Source organism: Notolepis coatsorum (genome assembly GCF_963971535.1).
Source record: "Notolepis coatsorum genome assembly, chromosome: 16".
NCBI lineage: Eukaryota > Metazoa > Chordata > Actinopteri > Aulopiformes > Paralepididae > Notolepis > Notolepis coatsorum.
Window position 1 is genome coordinate 19,018,383 of NC_140180.1, and position 14,096 is coordinate 19,032,478.

Consider the following 14,096-nt stretch of genomic DNA (forward strand, 5'->3'; position numbering starts at 1 on the left):
AGTGTGGGTCATATGATCATCAGATCAGTTAGTATAGAATACGTTAGAAAATAACGTTGAAACTCACCGTATCTTCCTCGCGCCGTTGGACGATCAGCGTGGAGTAGACAGTTTTCGATTATGGGATGTTGATCCTGATGAACCATTTCCAGGTTGTATAATACTATATACGTCCAAATAACGTTGTTTATTGAGTTAGGGCGAGCGATTGATTATCCAGTGTGTTGAGATAGAGTCCTGCTAATGATCGCGAGTGCCCGGACGATTTATGGATGAGCACTTCCTGTTTGACGAGTCACTTCCTGTTGGCGATCTGCCGATCGGCCACCAGATGGCGCTCTTGAACCGCTAGAGAGTTGAGTGGAGATCAGCAGTATATCTCAGGACCCCGGAGGAGAAATATGATTTCGATCACAGATTTTTGAAATATTGACATCAAAGACGAGTTACGGCGTCTTCGGCAGAATGAGCATGGCTAGGAATGACGTCTAAACACGTCATCGGCGATTAAAGTGTTAACACAGCCCAGCTTGGTTCTAGGTTAGGTGGCATTTTTTCTAATTTGGCTTCTGGCCAATCAAATCACATTAAAAGCTAAACGTGACCAAACGTCTTTGTCTCGCGGGCACTTTCGAATTCTCTAGTACTATAGATAGGGTTGCAATCATGGAAGAAGGAGATATTGTCGACTAGCTGGCTTGCTAGCTAACATTATGTAACGTTATGCGAGTCTTGTGAATGTATAAATAAACGGCATTGTTTATTCATTTAGATCCAGAGGGTAACGGTCTGGACTTTGGTACCATCAAGGTCTCTGACGACCCCAAGCTTCTCATCTCCCTTAAGAACAGAGGAAAATTTGAATTGCAATACAGGTGAGATGGAATTGGCAGGCCTATTTCTGAATTATACTGAATCATTTGTAGATTAATTACCGGTATATAAACGTATTTCAATGTACTGTATTTATTTAAATCATCTGTACGTTGCTCTTGAGATTTCCAAGGTAAATGTGAACAAAACAATTTCATTGTTGTTCGATTTTACTATGGACGTCAATGGAGAAATCAGACATCCTTGATTATACCTTTTTTTAAGAATCTATGAAGTTAATTAGCAAAAACTCTGTGTTTATGTTATGTTATGTTTTATTGTGCATTCCAGGTAATATAAATCAAAGTGCAATTTGGTTGTTTTTATCAAGTACAAAAAATACAGGTTGCCTGAATATGTTTCAGCTTTTCTCTTCTTGGCTATGACCTAAAGGACATAAACTCACGTCAAAATATCCATCTTTAAAGATGACCTTGAATCAAAGTTATACTGCAATTCACTTTCAGACAGCATGGTTCCAGATCGCAGCCATATTGCGTCACCTGACTTGAATACTTGAATACTACATTCCTTTGTTGGGGGATGATTTTGGGAAGATTGCCGGCTGTTACTTTCCAAAAAAAGAAAATCCTGTCAGTCACCATTGTACTTATGCTAGACAGGAGGTAATGATGACACTACTTTTGTGTATTCAACTGGAATTTTATCTTCAATTAAAATAAAACAGACTTATCCAAGACAGAGTGAAAACAGAGTAGAAATACAGTTGATGACAAGGCGGAGACCTTCAAAATGTGGTCCCAAGATGTTCCAAGGCCAGTCTGGAGTCCTAAAGCACTGCTTGATTTGATTTGATTTGATTTGAAATCTTTATTTCGAACATGTAAATGAATACAAACAAAATAAATAACTAAACAAAATCAAAACATAACTCAAACAAAATAATAACTAAACAAAAACAAAACATAACTCAATTTACATGTTCGAAAAGGAGTAGGAAGAAGTATGCACTTATTTAATCCTACCCCTTTTCCACTACTCAAATGAGTGTACTATTTTAAAACATAAAAATATATGCAAAAGAAAAAAACAAAAACTATATATGTAAAACATGAAAGAAATAAAATAAAAATGTAAACACCCGTGAATATCAAGTCCCTTCCTCATCCCTGTACCTCGTGAACATCATTTCCTTATACATTTCCTTACTAGGGCTGTCAGTTTATCGCGTTAATTAGGTTAATTAATTAAACAGCAAATTATCGCGTTATGAAAATTTACTCAAAATGTATTTAAAAAAAAATATCAAATTTTTTTGTATAAATTATTATTATACTTTTATTTTTTTATCTCATTAATTCCATAAGAACGTAGAATAAACATTTACAAACTTTTTTTTTTTAAATGGTCCATTTGCATGTTCTTGGTATCTGATTCTAGGGACATCTATGGATCTCAGGGAATGTATTCCCAGTGTCAGAAATACTGTGTCTGTTACTAGGCTTGAGTAAATTGTAATGAACCTTAATGAGAATATCAATACAATTATTTTTTTATTTTTTATCTTTGACTGTGAATAACACCATGCTAAAATTGACCAGACCTGAAAAATCTAAGCAAATGAATAAAGGGAAGATGATTAAACAGAATGTTTTGTAGATACAGTACTGAATTCTGCCATCCGGACACATGTAATTTGAAATATGATTATAGAATATAAAATATCAGGCCTAAAATGGTTATGCGATTAAAATGTGATTAATTAGATTAAGTCATTACAAATCCTGTAATTAATTAGATAAAAAAAAATGTATCGCCTGACAGCACTACTGCTTCCACTTTACCTCCACTCACTTGCAGGTTTACGGTGGAGCGGACAGAGCCGTCCCAGCCAGACCTGGCCTCTGCTTTCATCATCACGCCGCAGCAGGGCTCCCTGATACCCAAGGAAAAGCCAAGCATACAAGTTCGCTTCAGATACAACAAGGAGCTCTTCCTCAGAGACCAGCCCATCCTGAACCTCCAGGTCTGTGCAGGTCCATATACTGCGTTTAAAATACCTGTGCAAAGTTAAAACAAGTCGCTGAAACTAAGTCGCTGAACGTTAGCGACTTACCGATAGCTCGTCTCCAACTTTGTCACTGTGACGGCTTTGTGTGCTGATGGCACAGAACGGAGGTTAAATGCCCCCCCCCCTCCTCTCAGCACCCATTAGTACTCTTAAGTGGTATTACTTTTAAAATAAATGGTCTACGTGTTAAAATAATACTGTAGCTTTAAACTCCAACAGCCATCACTGATATAGAGTGTCTGGTCAGTAACATGGGTCTCCCAGTCCCTTCGCTTGTTCCCACTTTATCCAATCAGGAGAGAGAATGCCACACTGCAAAATGGTCTGACAAAAATAAGAAATTAAGTTTTAAGTAAATGTGTCCTTAAAATAAATAATAAAATAATGTACCAGTGCAGTATGAAAATTTGGCAGTAAGCCAGGGTTCTAGGGTTCTCTCTCCTGATTGGATAAAGTGGGAACAGGATACCAAAAATTAATCTATTTTCTATTTACTGCAGAGCGTAGGACCTGGGAGACCCATGTTACTGACTAAACAATATATCAGTGATGGCTGTTTACTGCAGAGTGGAGGGACTGAGAGACCCATGTTACTGACCAGACACTCTATATCAGTGATGGCTGTCAGACCCATTATACTGACCAGACACTCTATATCAGTGATGGCTGTTTACTGCAGAGCGGAGGGACTGGGAGACCCATGTTACTGACCAGACACTCTATATCAGTGATGGCTGTTTACTGCAGAGCGGAGGGACTGGGAGACCCATGTTACTGACCAGACACTCTATATCAGTGATGTACTGTAGAGCAATTTAACACTTAATTTAACAAAAAAAAATACCACTTACAGCACCTTTAACTTTGCAATGTTACATGATAAAAAAAAAGTGCAGGGGAAGGTATGAAAGCTGTGTGATTTACCAAAACGATGACACATATGCTCCTTGTAAGGTACCCACCTCATTCTGGTGTTATATGCTCTGTTGTTGTGACTCGAGAGTCTTGCGACACTGATCTAGTGCTTACCTCTGCAGTTGATTGTGCCAGACGCGGCTGACAACAAAGAGGTCATCGCCACGATTCCCATCAACGTGTCGGTCAAGTCTGTCTTCTCCAGGTGAGAGTTGCCACCAATACGAGGAGTTTTGAATCCAGTTGCTGATGTTCAAGGATTCAAATTGGAACGGCCCATTTATCTGCAGATTTAACATGAAACGGCATAAAGTTATTTGTAAAACTCAGTGCAAGGTTTTAGCATGGCGTTGATTGATTGAATTGATTGAAAACTTTATTAACAGATTGCAGAATGGGTACAGTACAGTACAGCTCAATACAATTGTTAAGGGGATGCAGACCAGAGAAAGACTTTCGTCTTGTTTACATCAGGGTCCCCCATTTTCAATTCATCGTACATCGTACGCGTTAGGGTCAAATACCTGCTTTTTGGTTTTGGACTGACAAGATGCCCAGTTTGTGATAATCAGGCTTCCTAAAAATTATTTTAAGTTGATTATTCCAGTCACCTTGTGCCACTGCTGAACATAGATAAATGATAATCTGACTCTGCAATTACGGCCCCAGCATATTTATGAATCACCTCTAATTCTCAGGCTGCAAATGCTGCACGATGTAAGCAAGTTACTGTTGTATCTTATGAGTAATCCCCATAGATGTTTTGCATGCATGGCATTAACTCGATTTATCTAAGAAGATGTATCATCATCTGCAATAACCAATAATGTGTGTGTATATGAGCGGACACCGATGCTAGTCACGCTGGCCTTAGGATGGATCTGTCTGGACTTCCTCCAGATACAGCATCACTCCCCTTGGTGACCTCTAACCCTAACCCTCCAGATACAGCATCACTCCTCTTGGTGACCTCTAACCCTAACCCTAACCCTCCAGATACAGCATCACTCCCCTTGGTGACCTCTAACCCTAACCCTCCAGGTACAGCATCACTCCTCTTGGTGACCTCTAACCCTAACCCTAACCCTCCAGATACAGCATCACTCCTCTTGGTGACCTCTAACCCTAACCCTCCAGGTACAGCATCACTCCTCTTGGTGACCTCTAACCCTAACCCTCCAGGTACAGCATCACTCCTCTTGGTGACCTCTAACCCTAACCCTCCAGGTACAGCATCACTCCTCTTGGTGACCCCTAACACTAACCCTCCAGGTACAGCATCACTCCTCTTGGTGACCCCTAACACTAACCCTCCAGGTACAGCATCACTCATCTTGGTGACCCCTAACCTCTAACCCTAACCCTCCAGGTACAGCATCACTCCTCTTGGTGACCTCTAACCCTAACCCTCCAGGTACAGCATCACTCCTCTTGGTGACCCCTAACCTCGAACCCTAACCCTCCAGGTACAGCATCACTCCTCTTGGTGACCCCTAACCTCTAACCCTAACCCTCCAGGTACAGCATCACTCCTCTTGGTGACCTCAACTTCGGCCCACTGGTCCACAGATGCAAGAAGAGCCTCAGCTTCAGCATTGAGAACAAAGGACAGTTTGATATGCCCTTCAGCATCTCCTGTATGATCAAGGACCTGCCGCCTGCTCCAGCTGTGAGACAAGGGTAAGAGACACCCAGACACACACACACACACACACACGGTTATATGACTAGTGAATTCGATTGTCCACCTTTAAACCTCTGCTCCTGTGATATGTTTTAATAAAATTTTACAAACATGGCGACATGACCGTAAGATATTCAAAACCCATCAGAAGTGCGGTGCTCTCGAGGGCGGCCGGGCGTAGGTGGGTGGGTCCTGGTCGTTGTAAACAGCGACTCCTACAGTTCGGTCGGGGCGCCTGCACAGCGAGGGAAGGATCTGGGAGAGGTAGTGTGACCTTCTACACGTTACACTCTCCCAGTGAGAGTCCGCGCCGCCAGGTGAAAAGAAGCGGTGGGCTGGCTACACATGTGTCGGAGGAAGCATGTGATAGTCTCTGGCCCTCCCAGACCGACGGTAGGGGGTTTAAGTTTAAGTTTATTTGGATCCCCATTAGCCACAGCAGTGCTGGGGCTATTCTTCCTGGGGTCCATTGGGGGGGTAGAGTGCGCAACGACCAGGAAGGGGATTGGGAATTGGCATAACGACTAACATTGGGATGGGTGAAAAACGCGCATTGGACCTGTCTTAAACTCTGCCCTCTTTTCTTCATCCTCCAATCTGAAACGGTTGCCTCTGAAACGTTGTTGTCTCTGTCTCAGGGCACCAGCGCTGGGGAAGACGGTGCCGGTTGAAAGGCCTGCTGCTGTGGTTGTCAAAGCACAGGTGACTAACGAATATACTAGAGCCAGAACCGAAGCGCAGACACAAATGAGATGAGTCGAGGATTGGAGTAAAACCCCAACAGCGGGTATCAGGGTTCGCACAATGTCCTTGATTGTTTACCAAAAATATTCAAGGCCTGGAATTCCTTGAAAACTGAATTTTCCAAGGTGCTTAAAAAGTCCTTGAAATTCAAATCAACCATTCGCATTGACAGTTTTGTTAATCCATGATAAAATTGTTCTGAATCAAGAAATAGAATTTTCTTAAATCTAAAGTGTAACTAATTGTCGGAAATTGGTTATAAGCCATACATATTGGATCCGATCAAAGTCAAATTGCCTGGGAACAGAAAATATACAAAACTCACAGGGCAAAACTTAGAGTAAAAATCCAGGGATAACAAAAGGTAGCAGGCAGGAGAATCACCAGGGGGGGTAGTCAGGCCGAGACTGTGATCCAAAAGGAGGAGAGAACAAGTTACAAACTCCAACAGGTCAAAACACGGAATATCAAATAGGCATCAACAAGAGAAGGCATATGCATTCGACTAACAGTCTGGCAAAGTGGAAGAGCTGTGACCAAGAGAGAGAGGGAGAGAGAGAACTATTGGAACAACAGTGAGATGCTGCAGGAGTAAACCTAACAACAGCAATGTTGTCTTACTGTTATGCCAAATAACAATACCCAACACTGCAGGGTAGATATGTTGTCTTACTGTTGTGCCAAATAACAATACCCAACACTGCAGGGTAGATATGTTGTCTTACTGTTGTGCCAAATAACAATACCCAACACTGCAGGGTATATATGTTGTCTTACTGTTGTGCCAAATAACAATACCCAACACTGCAGGGTAGATATGTTTTCATTGACAACATTCTTTTGGTTTAGTTAGATTTATATATGCTGTTGACGTACGGTATGTACACAACTAAACTATTAAAATAGCTGCATAGGCAGTACTGTATTCCAAGATGCCAGTGTAGTAGGGTAGAGAATTAAGACAAAATGGACAAAACAATCTAACAAGTAGAAAAACAGAAGCATGTTGCATGGTACTGCACGTTGTGGCTGGCTGAGATCAGAGTTGGGCTCTTGACTGTAATATTATTACTCAAATGAATATAGCAAAGAGTTACACTACTCATTACTGAAAAATAGTCATGATAACTCGCTGATAACAAACTATCATTACACATGGGCAAAACAGAGTCCATTCTCTTCGGTTCAAATAACAAACTCAGCAAGACAGACGGCTTCTCAGTTACAGTGGGTGACAATATTGTCACAAGGAAAGATGAAATTACCTACCTGGGTTCCATCCTAGAGGCAAATCTTTCCTGTGACAAAATGGCATCCAATGTAATAAAAAAAAGTCAACCAACAAAATCGATTCTTGTACCGGATCTCCTCTCTGGTAAACAAGAATACCCTGAAGACTCTGGCAGGAGCACTCATTCAAGGGTACTATGACTATGCTTGCACCTCAAAGGCGCTAAAAACAAAATTACAAACATCTCAAAACAAACTGGTCAGACTACTGCTTGACCTTACTCCTAGAACCCACCTCACCCCTGCCCACTTTGACAACCTAGGATGGCTTAGAGTAGACGACAGAGTACAGCAACTTGCAATGGGCCTGGTCTACAAGATATACACGACCAAGGTACCCATGTACATGTCAAAATACTTCCCAAAGGTCAGTGAATACCACGATCACAACACCAGAGGGAGCTCCACAAATCATGTTAAACCCAGATTCGGCTCAAACAAGGGACTAAACACGTTTCGCAATTATGCCACATCAATGTGGAACGCCCTACCCAAAGCTGTAAAGGAATGTGAATCACTACCCACTTTCAAAACCACTCTCAAAGAACACCTACGGGAGACTGCAATTCGAAACTGGCCCCCGTAAATGTCCTAACCCAACCCCCTCCAATGTACAGTAAATTACCAAGTATGGTTTTGTCAATATTCCAATGTACAGTTTCGCTTGTACAGTTGTACAGTGTCCCCCACCCACCCCCACCCCACCCACCCAACCACCTCCTATGTACAGTTCAATCAATCAATCAATCAATCAATCAATCAATCAATCAATCAATGTATTACTGTAACATGTTGCAGAGTCTGGTTGAGAATAGACATACAGTAGAGATCATGTTAGATCTGAATTAAGCAGACGCTTGCACTCCTCTTTCTTCCTTCTCCTGTCTCCTCTCCACCCCCCCCTCCCTCTCTCTCTCTCTCTCTGTCTCTGTCTCTGTCTCTGTCTCTCTCTCTCTCTCTCTCTCTCTCTCTCTCTCTCTCTCTCTCTCTCTCTCTCTCTCTCTCCATCTGTACCTTCCCCTCTCTCTCTCTCTCCCTCCCTCCAGAATCGTCTCAACGTGGGGGTGTTCACAGTGTTTCCGTGTTCAGTGGTCGTCTCACCCGGGGATCACCAGGTGATCACAGTGGACTGTGGCGGGGAGCAGGTGGGCAGTTTCACCGAATGTTTAGCTGTGGATATCACCGAACGAGACCCCTCAGACCACCCCGATGGCATCCCTTTCAGACTGATGGTGGAGGTCTGCATGCCAGGTAGAAACAATATTTGTAAATAGAGAGAACTGTCTAATATAGATGTACAGTAGACGTCTTGTTGAACCGTATATTGTTTTGAATTTGTTTTGGACAGCCCCTGTGTTTGCACTTGTAAAGTCAATCCAAATCATTTGTGAGTGTGAGTGTGACATATCACAAGAAAGCACTCAAACTCCACCGTCTTTAACTATGAATGAACACAACTTACTTAACTTTAGTTTCATAGTTTGAAAACACTGCTCCTCTGAAAACGTAAAACAGAGTCACATGGTTCTTGGTCTGAGGTACTCAGATATTGGGGTCTCTCTCTCCTCCTCCAGGGATAGGGAAGGACCCGAGTCACATGGTTCTTGGTCTGAGGTACTCAGATATTGGGGTCTCTCTCCTCCTCCAGGGATAGGGAAGGACCCGAGTCACGTGGTTCTTGGTCTGAGGTACTCAGATCTTGGGGTCTCTCTCTCGTCCTCCAGGGATAGGGAAGGACCCGAGTCACATGGTTCTTGGTCTAAGGTACTCAGATCTTGGGGTCTCTCTCTCCTCCTCCAGGGATAGGGAAGGACCCGAGTCACATGGTTCTTCCTCTGAGGTACTCATATCTTGGGGTCTCTCTCTCTCCTCCAGGGATAGGGAAGGACCCGAGTCACGTGGTTCTTCGTCTGAGTTACTCAGATCTTGGGGTCTCTCTCTCTCTCTCTCTCTCTCTCTCTCCTCCTCCAGGGATAGGGAAGGACCCGGCCTCCATCTTTGAGGAGCACCACCTGTGTCGCAGAGCCAGTCTGCTGTCCTCTGAGCAGTTCCGCGAGGTGGAGGGCGTCTACATCGAAGACGAGAACAAGTTCATGTTCACTAACGTGCTGGTGGGACACTCTGCCCAGGCCCGCTTCAAACTCACCAACAACAGGAAGGTGCCCTGTGACCTCAGCCTGGCCATTAGTCCTGGAACTAAGGTAGTAAGGGTTGTGAGATACTATATGGGTGGATGGGTGGGTGGTTTGGATGGATGGATGGATTTTTTCTTTGAGTGGGACCCTCAGTTTCAATGATACAGAGTTTACATACAAAGCCAAACACATACACAAATGTAAAAGAAAAAATTATAATAAACGGTGGAATTCCTAGAAACGATAAACCTTTGCGCTATCATCTAAACTGTCAAACCGCATAAAACGATGACGAAAGGGTTGTTAAGGCTCTCGTCGCGCGTACTGCTTACATCACAGGCATGCGCCAGTAGCCTAGAAGCGTAAACAAAGCATGTCTGATTCTATCCATGGCGATCACCTGAAGGCTACATTGGCAGTACTTTTAAATACACAAGAATCTGTCCCGCGGCTATCACAACTACTAGTGACTGGACCCACTGTCTGTGAGTGACTCTGCTTTGGTCCAATCACATTCCCCACCCACAGTCTGCGAATCAGAGGCAGAGTAGGGCGGGTCTTCACAGCACGTCATGTGACATATGCGCCAATCGTGTGACAGCGGGGCTCAGTCGTCTCAAGTTGTTACAGCCTCGTCTGCACGGAGAAACTATCTATTACTTTTCTTTTTCTTTTTTCTTTTCAATTTTCCTTCGGTACGGTTTTGAGGTGTGTGTTCAACAGAATGTAGTAAAAAATTATTATATAAATTATTATATAATATAAAATTTCGACATGTACATGGGTATTTTAGTGGTGTAGTGTATCTTGTAGACCAGGCCCATTGCAAGTTGCTGTACTCTGTCGTCTACTCTAAGCCATCCTAGGTTGTCAAAATGGGCAGGGGTGAGGTGGGTTTTAGGAGTAAAGTCAAGCAGTAGTCTGACCAGTTTGTTTTGTGATGTTTGTAATCTTGTTTTTAGGGCCTTTGAAGTGCTTTGGTACCATGAGGTGTGTTAGGGATTTCCTATCCCTCGTGAATTCTTAATTGATATGGGTGTGGACCAGTCGGCCAAAGATGGGCGGAGACAGAGTATTTCAAACGGAGCTTTTATTCATCAGAGAAGAAGAACAGTCACCACTCCTGCAGCCCGCACGGGCTCCGCTCCTCGCACCAGTATCAGAAGAAGGAATATCCACATTACATGACATATTTATACCTTCTTGGACAGAGCGAGAAAGGGAGGGGTGTATGTGTGTATATGTTTGTGTGTGTATGTATGGGTGTGTGTGTGGTGTGTGTGTGCTAGGCTGTGTGTGTGCTTGTTCAGAAGAAGGGGGGCTAGGGGGTAATGACTTCCAGATGTAGAGAGGGAGACAGGCCCCTACAAGGGTGCAGCCGTGTGTGAGTGTGTGTGTGTGTGTGTGTGTGTGTGTGTGTGTGTGTGTGTGAGATGTACAGGGGGCCCTGTGTGTGTGGAAAGAGCCTAGCAGGTCAGACTGAGAGATGCCCAAGCTACAGCTTGCATCATGGGGGAGACAATAGGTGCACAGATATAAGATATTGACATCAAATATTACTAGACATCAATGAACTAAATAACTATCAGGTGCAAGCATAGTCGTAGTACCCTTGAATGAGTGCTCCTGCCAGAGTCTTCAGGGTATTCTTGTTTACCAGAGGAGATCCAGTACAAGAATCTTGATCGTTGGTTGACTTTTTTTATTACATTGGTTGCCATTTTGTCACAGGAAGGATTTTCCTCTAAGATGTGTTGTGGAAATTATTCTAAGAGAAGAAACGATGAGCTTTAGTAATTCAGATCGAGTCGAGTTGTAAAAAATGTACATATATTTATTCTCTGTGATCACAGAAAAGTGCTCAGTTACTAATCAGAGACCAAGTGTACACAAGCGTCTGACCAGGAAATGAGACCGAACCTTGGTCAGACGTACAAGTAAATACATCACTGAACATGACGTACATTAAGATGACAAAAACAGGTAAACATAGATTTAACATAGAAGAGAAAATAAAAACAGAAGATAGGTCTGAGGGTTTGTCGTCCCTGAGACAAGACCGGAGTCAAGATTAAACAAGAAAAGAACAAGATGTGATTTACTTGGAAATGCCTATCTGTCCTGGCCCTTGAGGTTGTTTTAAGAACTTCAGCCAGACTGTTGCCCGGCCTAGTGTCTTTGAGCTCTGCTAGTTGACCTATATTAAACTAGTCAAGGCTATCGAATATGTATGATAGAATATGTATTTCAACACAGATCTATAATGACATGATAATATTTCGATCACAGGTGGATGTGGAGGTATTTGATGTGTCCCCTGCAACGCTGTGCATTCCCAGCCAGTCCCATTCCTTTGCTGTGGTTACCTTCACCCCACACGCCATGCAGCTTTACAATGCTGTGTTCCAGGCCAAACCCAGGTACCCCCAGGCCTGTTCTGTGTCTTTGTGTGTCTCCATTTATTAGACCCTTATTTAACCAGGCAAGTTGTAAGAACACATTCTTATTGGCAGCAATGGGGTAAGTAGTTTAAGAGGGAGGGAGGGTGAGTTACACACAAACATGGGACACACACACACACACACACACACCCACACACACACACGCACACACAGACGCACACACGCGCACACACACGCACGCACGCACGCACGCACGCACGCACGCACGCACGCACGCACGCACACACACACACAGGGACATCCCGGTACAACCATAGTCTTCCACTGAGCAGCTCCACTGGAGTTGTTGGAGGCTCATTGCATTGCTCAAAGACAGGGGGGTATAGCATTATTTCCCCACCCAGATTTCCAGCCAGCCCAGTGTGACTTAACCTATGACCTTCTGATCTCTCACCTTTAGGTCACCACTGCCCTGTTTTCTGTGCTATAAGTGTTAAAGGGATAGTCCACTTCTCTATTAAGCCCATCTTATTTTTCACAAGGTGAGAGTCCTTTCAGTATATCCTAAAAGCACTGGACCAGTGTTTTGGATTTTGATATATCAGTAGCAGAACAGGTTAGCATGTATTATTATGCTCATGCTTCAAGTGTGAAGGAAGTTAACGGATGCATGAATACTGCTGAACAACAGCATTTCAAATGCTTAAAGGAACACTGCAACATTATGGGAAATGTGCTTACCATCTACTCCAGACAGAGTCAGAGAAGAAGATAGATACCAGTTTCCTCTCTGTGCGTTCAGTAGAAAGCTATCCGGCTGCACGTTAGCCTAGCATAGCACAATGAATAAAAGCAGATAGTACCAGTTAGCCTACGCATTGGCCAACTAACACCTCTCCCGGAGTTTAAGCTAGGCAGTACTGTCTGCTTCCATTAATTTGTGCTAAGCTAGGCTAACGTGCAGCTGGATACTGTAGCTTTCTACTGAACGCACTGATAGGCCTTTCACACCGGCCGGGCTGCGTCTATTCGAATACCAACCGCTTTGTGCGTTTTGCTAATCTGATTGGCCACTGATGTTTCTGTTCATGTGACATGTGCGCCCAATCGCGTGATGAGCTGTGTCTTTGCCCATTTCCGCGTCGAACAGCCTGCAAACTACCTAACGCCTAGTTTATCACTGGTTAAGCTTAGGCGACTCTTTCGAAGTTGGTTAAGGTTAGAGTTTGGAATCAGCGCTGGCGTTCTATCGCCATGCTCTAAGACAAACTCTAACCTTAACCAACTTCGAAAGAGTGCCTAAGCTTAACCGTCGAAAGAACTTGCCGTCACACGATTGGTGCACATGTCACATGACCAGAAACGTCAGTGGCCAATCAGATTCGCAAAACGCACAAAACGGTTGGTATTCGAATATAGGCGGCCGGGCTCCGTGTCCGAGCCGATTCTCGAACGTAATCTCGAACCGGCCGGCGCGTTCACACCGGGAATAGTTGGTTCGGAACATGAAAAATCGGTGCTCAGTGTTTTCTTAGAGGGCCGAACTAAAGCCTCCGTCATGTTCCGAACCAATTATTCCCGGTGTGAAAGGCCTATGACAGGAAACTGGTATCTATCTTATTGTCTGACTCTGGAGAAGATGGTAAGCAAATTTCCCATAATGTTGCCGTATTCCTTTAATGACTTACACTGGCATATTTAGTGTGATGATAACAAAAACATTTTCCGCTTCCATTATCTGGAAAACGAAATACTTCTACCAGGGCCTTTTGGATGCACTGAGCGGACTCCCAGTTTATCACAAGTAAGATAATGCTTCTTAAAACTATGGAGTTTCCTTTTAATTTCTTGATTTGTCTCTCTCTCTCTCTTTCTCTCTTTCTCTCTCTCTTTCTAACTCGTATCCTTCTCCTCTGTAGCACTACAGCCAATGGAAAACAGAACGCAATGGAAACAAGCTGTAAGCTTTATTGTGTTTTTATCCTTTTGATAATGGTCGGCCCTATATGTATACTTGTATA

General features: G+C 43.4%; 1 protein-coding gene across 1 annotated transcript in view; it reads left to right on the plus strand.

Moving 5' to 3' along the window:
* hydin (HYDIN axonemal central pair apparatus protein) overlaps window positions 1-14,096 on the plus strand; it is a gene marked incomplete at both ends in the record, with an annotated part of 297,572 nt that overhangs the window by 235,317 nt on the left and 48,159 nt on the right. Inside the window, 8 exon segments of the mRNA XM_084331981.1 lie at window positions 773-875; window positions 2,695-2,860; window positions 3,943-4,025; window positions 5,339-5,500; window positions 6,143-6,206; window positions 8,585-8,789; window positions 9,510-9,739; window positions 11,963-12,093. Of these exon segments, the coding sequence (XP_084188107.1) occupies window positions 773-875; window positions 2,695-2,860; window positions 3,943-4,025; window positions 5,339-5,500; window positions 6,143-6,206; window positions 8,585-8,789; window positions 9,510-9,739; window positions 11,963-12,093 (1,144 nt within the window).